General features: G+C 36.2%; 1 protein-coding gene across 1 annotated transcript in view; it reads right to left on the reverse strand.

Moving 5' to 3' along the window:
- The window catches only part of LOC119788305 (neuronal acetylcholine receptor subunit alpha-3-like), a 34734-nt gene extending 31977 nt beyond the window's left edge, over positions 1-2757 (reverse strand). The window contains exon 1 of the mRNA XM_038292560.1: positions 2502-2757. Coding sequence (XP_038148488.1) covers positions 2502-2559 — 58 coding nt within the window. The 5' untranslated portion in view covers positions 2560-2757. The remainder of the gene's footprint in view (positions 1-2501) is intronic.
- Positions 2758-15788: the final 13031 nt, after the last annotated feature.

A 15788-nucleotide genomic window follows, 5' to 3' on the forward strand; every position in this document is an offset into this window, starting at 1 on the left:
AATCCCCACAGCATCATTCTGCTCAAATTTTGACCAGGGAAATGTTGTGTTCAGTCAAAGTCCATATTTTACAACAGTATTTACATGTTGGCCACAGAGTTAAGTAATGATGGGGGGTTTTTTTGTTTGTTTTTTTAATCAGAGCACATCCTTCAACGTGTTTTGCTAAGTCCCTTAATATGCTTTTGGGCAATGCTACAGTATGAAACATACTGTATGGTCCCAGCTGGTCCCAGCTAATTCCTAACTGCAAGCACTATTCAGATATCTTATTATGGCGACCGTGGACACATTTCATCACGGCTTAATAATCCTTACCCATTTTATATATCTGGATTAAGTCAAAGTCTTTGTAAGTAAACATGAGGAACATTATGTGCCTCTGTTGTTCATATCGCTGCTCCTCTCACTGCTTCTTCTTGGGGCTTGTCTTTACTTTATACTGTAGTATATTACAAAAATTCACTTACTGGTCTGGTGTAGTGACTAAACTACAGTAGCTATCAAAGGGGAAGCATGTTAGTGTCTGGTCTGTCTACATGTGTGAATATTCTTCTGAGTTGGAAGAAAAAAACTAATATTAATAGCAAAGGAGTACTCTGTAGTTACCAAGGATAACATAGGCCTATAGTAGACTTTGGAGGCTTAAAAAGCCTCCAAAAACAAGATAATGTTTACAATCGCTCTGTTTTTTTTATTTTTTTTTTATGGAAATTAGGTCTTGTGTCTACTCCCAAGAAAGTATCTTATGTAAATAAGACCACTAGTCTCAATGAGAGGGCCTGTTTTGATAAAATAAATATATAAATAAAACTTGAATATTCAATAGACCAAACTTGAGTCCAAGAACCCTTTATAGACCAGACAGAGTTTATTGGTGGCCAGTCATATGAAACCCACTGTACGAATGCCACTGAGATTAGTGAGTAAAGATTAGCTTCAAAAATAATCCCAATAAAGAAAAAAGAGACACCAGACAAGTTATGAATCCATCACAATGACTTTTAGAACAGGAATGTTATAAAACAATAAAAATACAACATTCGCACAATATTTGGAGCTATGTAATTCTATTCATAAAACATGGCAGTAAAAAAACAGTAGAACTGACAAGGTGAACATTAATCAAAGGTTTTTGTAAATTCATTATCATCATTATTTAGCATTAATAACTCTGGAGAAGCTGCTAAGACTCAAAGCTCATATGACAAAGATTTACTAGCAAGCAAATATCCCTTTACACCTTATTATGCTGTTACTAATGCAGTGACAAGAATTATGATTGCTAGAAGGAAGCTATTGTATAGCAAGTAGCATTTGCCGTTGAGCGTAAAAACAATAGAAAAAATGTACTCTAAAAACATCACAACTTCACTTTACAACCAACTAATAAAATGCTGAGAATGAATGACTGAAAATAACTTTCCAACAGTCAAGGTTGGAGCAGAATGATGCTTTGAGGCTGAGGTTTACCTTTCAGCAGAACAATGCATTGATGTCATGATTATGTATCAATATATGTAGTTACGTAGGAATGGCTCAGTCAAAATTCTGTAAAAAGATTCTGTTTTCATAAAATCTGGCTATGCCGGTTCTATCTTAGTTAAGGAGAATTGGTAAAAAAAAAAAAATCTATATGTTTGCTACAGTTAAAGCCACTTGCAGCTCTAATTGTAGAAAAGGGTTGTTTAAAAACATCCTGACAGAATAAAAATTGACTCCAGATAATGTGCAATAAATGGTATTGATCTTTACACAATGAGGTTTGTGGTTTTAACTTGACAAAATGTAAAACAAAAAAATAAATAAATAAATACATCTATTGGATACCAATACTTTTCATTGTATTTTAGTATTTTATTTAGTTATATATGGCTATCCTGGAGACTTTAACTTACTTGGGATACAACAATTAATAAGGTTTTATTAATATGCAAAACAGTTTAAGCTGAATTTTTGCAGGTTTTTCTACAGATCTCTTGCTACAGTAATGATTGACAAGTCCACTACCAGATGTCTGCATTTTAAATCTTATGTGTGAACTATTGAGAGCTCCAAAGAGAGCCACCACGGCGACATACAAGAAGCAAAGACATTAAAGTCTCGGTTATATTATTCTATTCCACACTCTATTCTGAATGCTTCCTAAAGGGGCAGAACCTGCTCTCATTATGTTGCTGTTTGTGCGCTCCTGACATCCCAGGGGAGATCCAGGATCTGCTTACTGGCAGAGAGTTATTTATCATCATCAAAGTGCCTATCTACAGAAATACAGTCAAACTTGGATGATGAACTGAAGTTAACTTTTACTTAGTGTTTGGAGTAAAAAACCTTTACTTTACCAAAGAAACATGAAGATGATTAACTAGAGGTAACGTCTAAAATTATTTATTCAAAGCAAAATGAAAACCTTAGGTGAAAATGTACCAATAATGAGTTAGAGTGCATAGAGGTAGCCTCCATGTTTGCGTCTGAATCAGATAAGGAGCGCAGTCTCTTACCTTGCGCTGCAAGGAGCACTGGCAGCAGGAAAAGCTGGAGTTTGCCGGATAAATTCATCAATACATCTGGGTTTGGCGATACCTTAATTGGAAAAAATGGGATTTCGGACAGCAAGTTCCTTTCTCTATTTAATTTTCGACGTCCGTGCAACCGGGAGATTAAGGTTACCCTTTGCGTTCCGTTGCGTGGAAAGACGAGTGCGCACTGCCGACATGGACAACTTCTCGTCCCGCCTCCCCTTCAACATCCCCAGCCCCTGTTAACAACACAGCCTCCCTCCATCTCACTCTGAGGGTTAAATTTAACGACCTGACTCACAGTGAGTCATAGAGGCTGAGGACAAAATAATGAAATGATTTTCTAGAATTTCCCTCTTTCATCTGCGGAATATTAAAAAAAATAGAAATCTCCTGTCCAGGGGTGATGCTGAGAAACTAGTCCATGCATTTGTTACTTCAAGGCTGGACTATTGTAATTCTTTACTATCAGGAAGTCCACAAACTGTAGATAAAAGCCTTCAGCTGATCCAAAATGCTGTTGCCAAAATGCTGATGAAAATTAAAAAGAGATTATACATATCCTATCCTAGCTTCTCTTCATTGGCTTCCTGTTAAATCCAAAATAGAATTTAAAATCTTCCTTCTCACATATAAAGCCTTAAATGGCCAAGCTCCATCTTATATCAGAGATCTGATTGTTCCTTATGTTCCTAACAGAACACTTCTCTCTTAATCTGCAGGTTTACTAGTGGTACCTAGAATTTCTAAAAGTAGAATGTGAGGCAGATCTTTTAGCTATCAGGCTCCTCTCCTGTGGAACCAACTACCAGTTTTAGTCCGTGAGGCAGACACCCTGTCTACTTTTAAGGGTAGGCTTAAAACTTTCCTTTTTGATTAAGCTTATAGTTAGAGTGGCCCCGGTTATCCTGAGCTATCTCTATAGTTATGCTGCAATAGGCTTAGACTTCTGGAGGACATAGTGACCCCTATTTCATCATTCTATCTCTATTCTTCCACTCTGCAGAATTGTGGTTCAGTCTCTAGCATTATGCTCTCTCTGCGTTTTCTCATAGTAGCTTCACCTCATCTGTTCCTGTTTGGCTGTGACAACATCCTGGAGAGAAATATCAGCTGTGCTGCTGCCATCAACACCTTTGTTTATAGATGTTGGAGATCTGCCTGTTTTTCCAGTGTAGTCCTGTTTCTCTGACTGTGACTGGCTGGATATGCTCTCTTCATCCTCTTACATAGGAGCTGGCTCAGAGCTCGTCTGCCTGGCTGTGTGTTTCCTGGACCTGGCTGCCTTTTACAGTTGCTTTTTTATCTCTCCTTGAACCCCAGTTAGCCTCGGCAGATGGCCGCTCACACTGAGCCTGGTTCTGTTGGAGGTTTCTACCTTTTAAAATTTAGTTTTTCCTCTCCACTGTCGCTACAAGCATGCTTAGTGTGAGGGATTGCATTCGAGTCAATGAGTCAATGCAATCAACTGGTTTTCCTTAGATAGAAAACTTTGAATCAATTTGACTGTATGATCTGGTTGAACTGTAAAGTGCCTTGAGATGACATGTGTTGTGAATTGGCGCTATAGAAATAAACTGAATTTAATTTAATTTAAATTTTCTGATAAAGCTTCAGGATTGTTCGAGGGATTAGTTCTAATGCAGAAGTATAGACTATAATACATTTGACTGTTTAACTCTCTTCAAAGATCTGCTTGTTTGTATTGCATTTATAAAAGAAAAGTACAAAAAACTAAATGACTAATAGAATAATTTCACTAACTGCTCACCAGACTCCAATAGGATCCCACATTTTCACCACTGAGCTACATACAGTATGGCCCATTTAGTCACTTAATTGATTTTGTAGTCATAACAATGCTGAGGAGGCAGAATGCTCCATAACATAATATTACAGAGCTGTGGAGTCTGCCCATTTCATATAATGGAATGCTATTGATGTAGCCTATCGTGAAACTGAAAATATCCTGAGGCAGAGTAAATACTGGCTCATCTTTAAAGACAATCAGGTGAACGCCATAGACAGAAGTAACAATTTAGGGATTACTTTTGTAAAAACAGGATTTGCATTTTGAGAGGAAGAATGTATATTCCTACACAGTAATCTTTTTAATTATATCAACAACTTGAGGTTTATATACTTCGGTTTGTTGTGGTAAAGCAGCCCAAAATAGTGAAAGGAAAACTATGAAAAATTTTTGCTTATTAAAATCTAAAATGCATAGCATGCATTTCCATATATATTTTTAACCCTATACCCTTAAATAGAATGCACATCAACACATTGAATTTATAAGTCACCATAATAATGACAGAACATTAAAATCATTTAGACTACTTAAGATAACCAATTAGGAGATTTAAATCAGGGTTAGGTTGGTAAAATATTGATTTCACAGAGCAATGTTTGATCCCTCATCCTTGGAAATCATATGAAAAAATGTAATCCTACCAAGACTACTGTAGCAATCAAACTAAACAGTCCAGGTATGAAGAAGCAGCTTAGATATCTATGATAACTTCAAAAGAGTTTCACAGGTAAAATTTTTCATCAGGAGAGACATTTTCTAAATGAAAAACTGTGTGAAAGGAACAAACTAATGGTGCACATCACATTGAACACTTGAGACATAGTGGTGGCAGCATCATACTGTGGAGATGTTTTCTCTCCAAGGAGAGGAGAATGGGTTTAAAAACAGATTGATAATGAAAGAAATATTGTCTAGGAATTAATAATATCCAACAGGAAATATGTTTAAAAGGATATGAGTATAACACATATTCTGTTTCTGGAAGAGAGGTGACACTGCACATCTCCTGCTGGGAGCGGTGCTTATTCTGTTTGACAGCTGCTGGAAGGAGGGACTCTCTTTACAGCAGCCAGTCACTAACTTCATTAATGAAATAATTAAGTAAGTGTTTGCTTTTTATTGCAAGTTTGAGGGCTGTAAAGCAAAGTCTGGTTAGCGGGTGTTTCTATACAGAGACGTGACTGAAAATCTAAAAGGGTAACATTTCACATAAAAGTAACCTAACATAACATTTTTAGTATTTCTTCCCATAATCGGTTCCCTTCTTATGCCCCATCTTCTTATGCCTCTTTTGATAATCACCTTTTAAATGCTTTCACCATTCCTTTTTTTCCTGCAGCCAATTCCTTTGTGCCAATCATACATCACTCTTCAACTCTATATTCCTTTAATACATTTGTCCTCAGATAGAACCATCTTAAATTCTAGCTCCAGTTCCTATAAATGTCTCTGAATATCTTCTCTGTTTTCCCATTGCCCAATGTCCACTACAAGCAGACTGCATGGTCATGCCGTTGCCGGTTTCAGCCATAGGCTATTAATTAAATCCATTCTCTGCTATCTGATTAAAACTTATTGCAGCTAATTAAATGACAGTTTCTCTCTGACAAGTTTTTCACATTAACCTCCTTTCAAATGTTTCTGCCTTTTTATACAGTGCCTTGAGAAAGTCCCCTTGAACTTTTTGACCTTTTGCCACATTTCAGGCTTCAAACAAAGATATGTTATGATATGTATATGAAGATATGTAGATGTAATCTTTGTTTAGAATAAACAAGTTGGACACAATCATGAAGTGGAACGAAATTCATTAGCTATTTCAAACTTTTTTTACAAGTAAAAAAAAAAAGAAAAATTGGGTGTACAAAATAGATTGGCCCCCTTGAGTTAATACTTTGTAGCACCACATTTTTGCTGTAATTATAGCTGCAAGTCACTTGGGGTATGTCTCTATCAGTTTTGCACACAAGGGACAGACATTTTTACCAGTTCTTCCTCACAAAACACCCTGAGAGCAATGGGATTGGATGGAGAGCATTTGTGAACAGCAGTTTTTCATTCTTTCCGCAGATTCTTGATTGAATTCAGGTCTGGACTTGGCCAATTTAACACCTGGATATGTTCATTTGTGAACTATTCCATTGAAGATTTTGGTTTATGCTTTGGTTCATCTTGTTGGAACATGAATCTCTGTCCCAGTCTCAGGTTTTTTTTGCAGACTCTGTCACTGCTGAAGAAAAGCAGGCCCAAGCAATGATGCCACCACCACCATGTTTGGCAGTGGGGATGGTGTGTTCAGGGTGATGAGCTGTGTTGCTTTTATGCCAAACATAACGATCTGCATTGTAGCCAAAAAGTTCAATTTTGGTTTCATCTGACCAGAGCACCTTCTTCCACATGTTTGCTGTCTCCCAGGTGACTTGTGGCAAAGTTTACACAAGACTTTTAATAGATATCTTTAAAAAATTGCTTTCTTCTATAAAGGCCAGATTTGTGCAATATACAACTGATTGTATTGACAGCTGTAGATCTCTACAGTTCATCCAGATTGATCTTGGGCCCGTTGGCTGCATCTCTGATCAGTCTCCTTGTTTGAGCTGAAAATTTAAAGGGACAGTCGGATCTTTGTAGATCTGAAGTGGTCTGATACTCTATCCATGTCAATATTATCGCTTGCACAGAGCTCCTTGGGAATTCTTAATGATTCATTAATCTTTTTGTATCCAAGTCTGGCAATAAACATCTACACAACAGTATCACAAACCTGCCTACTGTGTTCCTTGTTCTCCATGATGCTCTCTGCGCTTCGAAACAGACCTTTGAGACGATTACAGAGCAGGTGCATTTATACAGAGACTTGATTACACACAGGTGGATGCTATTTATCATTGTTATTCATTTAGGTCAACTTTGGATTATTCAGGGATCCTCACTGAACTTCTAGAGAGAGTTTGCTGCTCTGAACATAAGGGTTCTGATTCATTTTGCACACCCCAATCTTCTGTCTTTTATTTATCAAAAAAATAAAATATGCTCCACTTCATGATTGTATCCCACTTGTTATATATTCTTCACAAAAAAAAAATTGTATATCTTTATTTAAGCCCAAAATGTGGCAAAGAGTTGAAAGTTCAAGGGGGCAGAATACTTTCACACTGTAATGATAATAAAATAAAAATCTCCATTTGTTTAATGTGCATGTAAATTAATATGCTTTCTATTTACAGAGTAAGTAATGTTTTTGTTTATAATGTTAAAAATATATGAGCATCTTTCTTTTTGTTCTGAATGACAAGCAGTACTATTTTCTTGTTGTTTTTTTTTTTTCAATTTAAAACCTGCAGCTTTGGGGTGGCTTAATGTGATATATTTTTAAAATACTGTTTAATATTGATCATTCTGATGTAGATCAAGCATTGCACAATGTTGCGTTTGCAAATCTAACACTCATAATTAACACTTCTAAAATAACTTATTTTGTCGACACTAAAAAGAGCTGTGCAGTATATCATTTGGCCACTAAACGGCAGTATTCAGACCTTTTATGTGTGAGTAGGTAACAGCCCTGGATAGATATTTGTCCCTATAATAGTAAGGTCTTAAACCCACTTTAAATCCCTGTAAAATATTTAGACCACACATGATAAGGGGCTTGTCTTGCACTGGGAGGAAGATTGATGACAGTTTGATTCAACAGCATGGCAGCTACCCATTCGATGATGCACTAATGCAGTTCATAAATATCGACCTCAGCTGAAATGGCAGTTATAAATCCAGAAGAAATGTCCTGCTGAAGTTGATGGAAAGGATGAGAGCAACAGCCAAATACAGGAAGCACATCTTATGCTGCCTGGCAAAACTACAATCAAAGCTACTCTGTGATCTTCTCTCATTTTGTCAAAATATTTCCTCTGATGGACTAAATATAATAGGTTGTCAAGATAAAAATAAAAATCAGTAGTCTCTACAGCGTATATGTTCCATTCCTTTATCTACATCCCCAGCTTAGCCCTTTTTATGAGGTGCTAATGTGTTTATTTCAGGGAATCGGCAATCCAATTTCATTTCTTTTAAATATGCGCTTCATCAAATGCCCTGCAGAAGCATTGACATACCCTGAATATTTTTGTATTTTTTCACAATAAAAACATAACGTATATAGTGTTATATATTTGTATTCCTTTGATTGAATAAAAAGTTGATGATCTAGAGGTATTCAACTCCAGTCCTGGAGCAGCTGCATGTGTCTTGCATGTCTCAGATGTTGAAGTAAAGTAAAAAGTAAATTAAAAGTAATTAAATCAGTAAACATAGGCAACCTGTTTCTAGTCTTATCCCAGCATAAATCCAGATGTTATCTGAAAGCCTTGGAATTTTGTCAGAAAAATGTGAACAAACAAGATAATGAATACCAGCGAACACTTAAGGCAGGTTAACAATTAAGGTTTGGAGAGGTTTAGATCAGGGGCTTGTTTTAAATTCACATCCCAAGCTTTAAAATCTCTCACAGACTGTTCAAATTAATGAGAACAGTCTTTAATTAAAAAGAACAAGGAAAACAGCAAATCTGTAAGTCATCAGCCGGTAATGAGAGAATTAATCAGGGATGCAATCAATTGGTGAGTGGTAACTCTGGGGAAGCTGCATAGCTCCATAGATCGACTTTCAAATCTGACATCCAAAAAAATTACAGCTATAATTAATCTTTAAGGTACACTGAAACATGGTGGTGGCAGCATGATGCTTTTATGCTTTTCACCTTAAGGATGCTAAATTTGCAACACCTTTCACTGCCCACCCTGAAGGAGAAGAGTCAGAATACATTTAGATAAAACTAATTTTTTTGTTGCTATTTTTAGCAAAGACTTTTAAACTGATAAATTCAGCTCAAAATATTTTAAGTGCAGTCTGTGTTTACCTTATGTTCTATTACACTGTCTGCTTATATATCATATATTTATTTTGGTTTGTTTTTCAGAGAAAAGAAATGCTTATTGATCTCCAGCTAGACTCTGAAATGATCTTTAGTGTCCGCTCCTCAGGCGATCTCTCAGGCAGCAAAGGTCCCAGTGTCTCTTCTTTATGACTGACCTTTATCACTGCTGTTATCATCGATTACACATTTCTTGCTCCTCTCTGGCCTCCCCTCCTTCACCCATCTGGTTTCATCTCTTTTGTCACACTTTATTAAACTACTGTATGAACAGCTCTTTCTGTTTCCGTCTTTTTCAGTGTTTGGCTTTTGAACAATGGACCTCCATGCTGCCTTAACCGCTTTTAACACAATAAAGATATTATTTCCACAATCTAGAAAACGTGAACATAAAACACATTGCTGTAATATAAAAGAAAGCAGTTGTTAAATTGAAGAATAAAAATCTGTTCAACCCTTTGACTCTGCAGACAATCTATTTTACACAATAAGTATTGGATACTAAGGTAATAGATATTGATAGAGATGTCAAGATTCTAATTCATGTGTCATATCAGGGTATGGATTGGGTTTCTCACATGAGCTATAATTGATAAATTGAATTCCAGTTCAGTGTCTATCAAAGAGAGGATTATGTATGGTTCTGACCAAAAGTGTGTGTGCTTCTTATTTATCCCATATTTCTCTGTGATGCTTGTAAACACTCTCCTAGTTTTGGAATTTAGTAGCTTTTCAGGCTCTAACAGTCATCTGTGAGGATGTGGTACTAGTTTCAAGGTTACAAACAGAATCAGTGTTGATTGCAGAATGTCCCTGTGCACAAGAACATTTAGTAAAGGAAGCAATCATTTATTACCTTTAAAAGAGTAAATATATTTTGTCCTAAAGTCTTCATCTTAAAGTATGATCAATTGGTACTCTGAGTTTCATGGCATAAAAATCGACTGGAAGGTTAGAAGTCCAGTCAAATAAGTCAGAGATTCAGCTTAAAAAAGGCTCCTCCTTTTCTAACAAACAGAAATTTTCTGTATACCATTTGAATCTTTTTATATTAGGGAATGAAAGTGTTGTAGAACTACTGGAAGTCAATGTGTTTCTGCAGATTTTGAGAAAGTCTATTTTCTATACCGGCCTTACATGTTTGTATCTTTTTTATTTCAATTTCTTTGAGCAGCAATTCAAGCAAGATTTACATTCAGATTTTAAGACATTTTAGTAGAGCTATAAAGAAGTAGGCAGAAGTTCAACAACTTATAATCTTACCATCTGCAAACAGTGGATGAGAGGCTAATTATCCCAAGATGCATGTTTGTGGAGGAACCTGAAAATGCTGCAAACATAAAGCAAAGAGGCCATGCCTGGGATTCTAACCAAACATTTTCAAGCATACATCCCTCAATGAGCACAGCAGTTAGTAAACCCCACCAGTTTTAGACATGTTAGTTAAATACTGCCAAGATCTGTTACAATTACAGGGGAGTTTTTAAGCTACATACTAACCAGGGGTCTCATTTATAAAGCTTGGGTCAACAAAAAAACAGGGCCTGAAACTTGCTAATGCCCAAAAGCGTGGAAATATACAGTCCCTCACCCAAACTCTGACCCATCCATATGGTTACACAGGTTTTGTAGAGAAGGGTGGCACAGATGAAGACTGAGGTGTTGGCACAGATGAAGACTGAGGTGTTGATACTAGATTTCATCCTAATGCCTCTCAAACATTTAATTTAACTTTAACAAATATTAATCATAGATCACCTTTATTAGAACCAAAACACATCCATCCATTTTCTGTCATGCTTATCCCAAGTGGGGTCGCGAGGGGTGCTGATGCCTATCTCCAGCTGTCTACGGGCGAGAGAATGAGTACACACTGGACAGGTCGCCAATCTGTCGCAGGGCAACACAGAGACAAACAGGACAAACAACCACTCACGCACACACTCACACTCACAGGAGAATTTAGAGAAGCTAATTAATTTAACAGTCATGGTTTTGTACTGTGGGAGGAAGCTGTAGTACCCTGGGAGAATCCACGCATCCACAGCGAGAACATATAAACTCCATGCAGAAAGACCACGGACCTGGAATTGAACCGCAAATTTCTTGCTGCAAGGCAGCAGTGCGGCAGAACCAAAACCGCATCAGGCTATTCAACTGAAATAGCAAATTGCTGTTTAATGGAATGCATAAAAAATGTCTCTGGACAAAGGCAATGTGGTGGTGTATTTACTGACCTAAAAACCGCATTCCATACTGTTAATCGTAGGTTACTAGTAGCTGCTCAAATTATGATTGTAAAATGTGATACTGGAAGACCACCTTTGGACAGACAGCCTTCACTGTTTAGGGCTCTAAGCTCTGAAACTCTTTACCATCTAACATCAAGACTGTAGCTGATTTTAAAATGTTCACTGCCAGTCTCAAAAACTAGTTAAAGACAAATCACTCACTTTTACTTATTTTAACTAGGTAAGGGTTGTATATAAGACATATGTTCTACATTTTGATTGTTTTTTTATTTTATTTTGTTTTCTATAACAAGTAGGCCAAGTGTATTTAAATTTAACTGTATATAAAAGTCCAACCGGGCATAGGAGTTGAAAATTAGCTTTAGTTATAAACTTTATGTGCAGCACTTAAGTCACTTGCCTTGTTTTGTCACTATATTTGTTTGCATTGTCCTTGTCAAATAAAGATGACATGAAATACACGCTGGCACTGCTGAGCCAACCTGTCACACACACAAGAAATGGTTCATAAGCAACATAAATTCAGATCATGCAAATACGTTTTAAAATTTGGCAAACCCATGGGTCAAAAATGTGATTAACTCAAGTCTATATAAAAACAAGGGAAATTTGGGGTTAGTGACTTTTTCACTTCAAATCAAGGGATAGAAAGCCTAAGATTGAAAGATGAACACTTAGGATTTTAAATGAGACAAAAAATAATAAATAAAAATTACGGTCAGATAAAGCTTGGTAACTACAGATTCCTCAGATAATTAGCAACCTCTATTTACATGTACTATGAGCCTCAGCCTCTGCCTCCATTTGCTTGACAATCTTGCACAGCCTGCATCTTCAGGATTGAGTTTCCAATCTCTTCAGCTTTATAATAATAGCACTACCAGATAAATGCAATTCTTACAAGTGGGACAATTGTATGACAATTGCATTAGATAGATGGTATGTAAAGGCAGAATGCATACTTATGTGCCTAATTGAATACAGCTGACGCTGTCTAAGGTACTGGAACACTTGAATGTAATCATATGGATGAGTGAGTCAATTATTCCTTATAATCTCTGTTCATGAAAGTTAAAAGACGTTAAACAAACAACAAACATTCAAACAGTTGTACTAATAATGTTTGTTAAAATGACTTTTTTCACCTGTGTTTTAATGAGTGTAATTAGTATTTTTACCCTTATTTATTTTTATACTAAAAATTTGGAAATTGGGAGCAACAAAGCATTTTCCCCTCCTTAATGAGCTGTTAAATTTATATGAATTATTGAAAGGCATCAAACTTCCAAATATATGTACCTTTTTTTTTATTCTATGCCATATTGTAGAAAGAAAGCTGTTATAAAATAAATGGAAAATAATTCCGAGAGTTCTGACTTTGGATTTCATAAGTTAACAGAAGCTGCGGTTTGCAAGTCCTGAGGTCAAAAGACCACCTAGTAAATCTGTTGATATGTATTCTTTCCTAAAAATTGACATTCACACACAAGAGAACTATTGCATACAGAAATGCTTTCCAGAACATCTTGTTTAGAATAAATTTATCTTTTCACGTTGATACCTGCAAAATGTGGCAGTCAAAACACCCTGTTTCTAAAAGTACACTTCTGAGTACATGAGGAATTGGCAAAAGCAAGCAGTCCAAACTCACCAGAAGCAAGTCAAAAATGGGATTTTTTTGACTTGGAAAAAACAGTGATGGAAGATGAAGTTCATCATTACTTTTAGTTACCATATTTCTTCTTTATTGCTCAATTTATTCTTGACATCAGACCCCATCACAGTTTGTTAAAACTCAAGGAGGAAAAGAAACAACATGAAGTCCAGCGGTAACAGAGAGATAAAAAAAGAAACAATATATTTGTATTGGTATAATATTGTCCTTCCTGGTAAACATTGATAGGGGTGACAGATGAGTGAATCATGATAGAGAAATTAAATTCGGGTTAAGGTAATATCTCTTAGAACAACAATGATAAAAATATATATATATATATGAAACAGCATAGAATAATGAAAGTGAAGTGACAGGCGGCTCTTTGTTTTGTGTTGCCATAAATTACATTAACAATATTGCTGCTGGTATCTGAGGTGATGGTTGCCAATTGGACGGAAAAACTAAAAACCGCTTGAATAAAACTTTTACAAGAAACACAATGGACAGTAACTACTAGAAAATATTTTGTTTGTTTTTTTCTTATGCTTGTGAAACAAAGCTGGGTTACATGAAAAGGTGAAAAAAATGGGTTTGATCGTTTTTTCCAAAGGTTTTCCAAAAGAAGTGTAAGGGTGCAGGGTTAGTACGAGTCATAAAATTTGCCAGAACTTTCGGCTCCGATTCTCCGTGTCTCATTTGCAAGGCAAATATTAGAAGTTAACATTGTGTTTGTGCTATTGGCAAGAAGTTACAAAGGAACTATCTTGTGTAGTTAACAAAGCAGGGATTTATTTTGTTGCACATAGGGTGTAAAATAGTAATATGAAACATATTTGGATTTTTTTTTTTTTTTTTTTTTTTTTTTTTTTTTTTACTCTCCAGGAAAGTGACTTTAAAGTGTTTTAAAGTGCTGGCCCTAAATTAAACCATGTGAGCATTACCAACTCAACTTAAAAACGAAAGGAGGTGACTGTAGAAAAGACATAAAATAAAAGAATCCATAGATTTGTTTTTGTTTTTTTGGCCATCTCTTGCACCCAGGAGAGAAATACAAATTATAAAATGAAATGCCATTTTCTTTATGAAATGTTACAAAACTTACAACAGATTATAAATTATCTGTTGATCAAAATTACAGCATTTAATTAACTTTGCATGCACCTTGTTTTGTATCAAATGTGTGATAATCCTGTTTGTCTCACCTTTCTTAATGTCTTTGAACATAATCCCCAAAGAAGTACAAATTCTGCTTTATATCTTTTAATGACAAATGTTTCAGGTGATTCAGTGACCGTTCAAAACTAAATATATCATAATTTAATGTGATAGACCAACTCAATGCAACACATCCTTAATTTCGAATGAAGATGAAACATTACTATGTCAGATATCTAAAGATCAGGGTTTTATTTTACACCCTAACACATATTTAAACCAATACAACTTTATCCGTTTTGCTGTGTTTATTGATATTCTCTGATAAAGCTCTGTAGTTTCACAAAGCATGTGGATCTAGCCATGTTTCAATTACAAATATGTGCAAAACTCTGTCTGTATTCTGCTAAATACCAAAATTCAAAGTTCTGCAATTGTGCTATTTTCATTAAATAGCAAATACATCAAAATTGCACGTGAATACACTTGTTCACGCGATAACTGAAAACAACATGGCAGTGCGGAATGTAAACATATGAGATACATCCACATTTCTAGTGGCTGCCACCATCCTCTAACTATTTCCAGTCTTCTTCCTCTTTTTACAAGGCAGTAAGGTCCAGTTGCAGATGACGTGACTCGTGTGATGCGGGAAAAAAAGTGTTTTCATTGCAGTTGCTTTATTTTCATCGCAGTGAATTATAACAATTGGATAGGACCGGAAAAGCACCTCATCAAAACATAAAAGCTTTTTATTGAAAAACTATTTAAGATTTCCATTTAGCAAATTTATTGTCTAAACTACAATTTGATGGTTAATGGAAACGTAACATGAAGTAACAAACCTAATGAGGTCTTCTATTTAGGTAACTTCTAAGGACATTGTAGCCTGACGTAGTCCTACTCAATCCCAGTCAGAATATGAGTCTGATACTGCTCCATAGAGCTGTGATTATGGGGCGTGTTTTGAACGGACCAGGAAAAAAAATGCCTCTGCACTCAATTGGATAGATCTACAACCAATAAGAGCAACGGAGTGCGTGACGTATGTTAAGCCAAGCATAGCTGTTGTCAACAAAAATCAAAGCGTGCAGTTGCGCGCCTGGAATAAGAAGATTAGCCGTGATCGCGTTTCTCTTTTCCTCTTTTAAAATTAATTTGCTGTCGATATCTTCTAGAACAGACCTAATAGCAGAATCTACTCACCTCAACTCTCCGGCGGCAGCCATTGTTGTTGTCGCCCAAGCGCGCTTTGGTCACGTGGTTGATTACAGTACGTTACTGTTGATCATCTGTCCATCATCGTATAAAGCCCGCCCTGACAATTTGATTGGATCGCCAGAGGGTGGGCGATCATACTCGCGCTACTATGGAGCAGAGCCAGACCGAACTTCCCAACCTCAAACCTTGTGGGCGGGACTAAGTTCGGAATGGCACCCAGGCTAAGGACATTGGGTTG

This window comes from Cyprinodon tularosa, unplaced genomic scaffold (assembly GCF_016077235.1).
Source record: "Cyprinodon tularosa strain WSP-4 unplaced genomic scaffold, ASM1607723v1 ctg314, whole genome shotgun sequence".
In the NCBI taxonomy this organism is placed as follows: domain Eukaryota; kingdom Metazoa; phylum Chordata; class Actinopteri; order Cyprinodontiformes; family Cyprinodontidae; genus Cyprinodon; species Cyprinodon tularosa.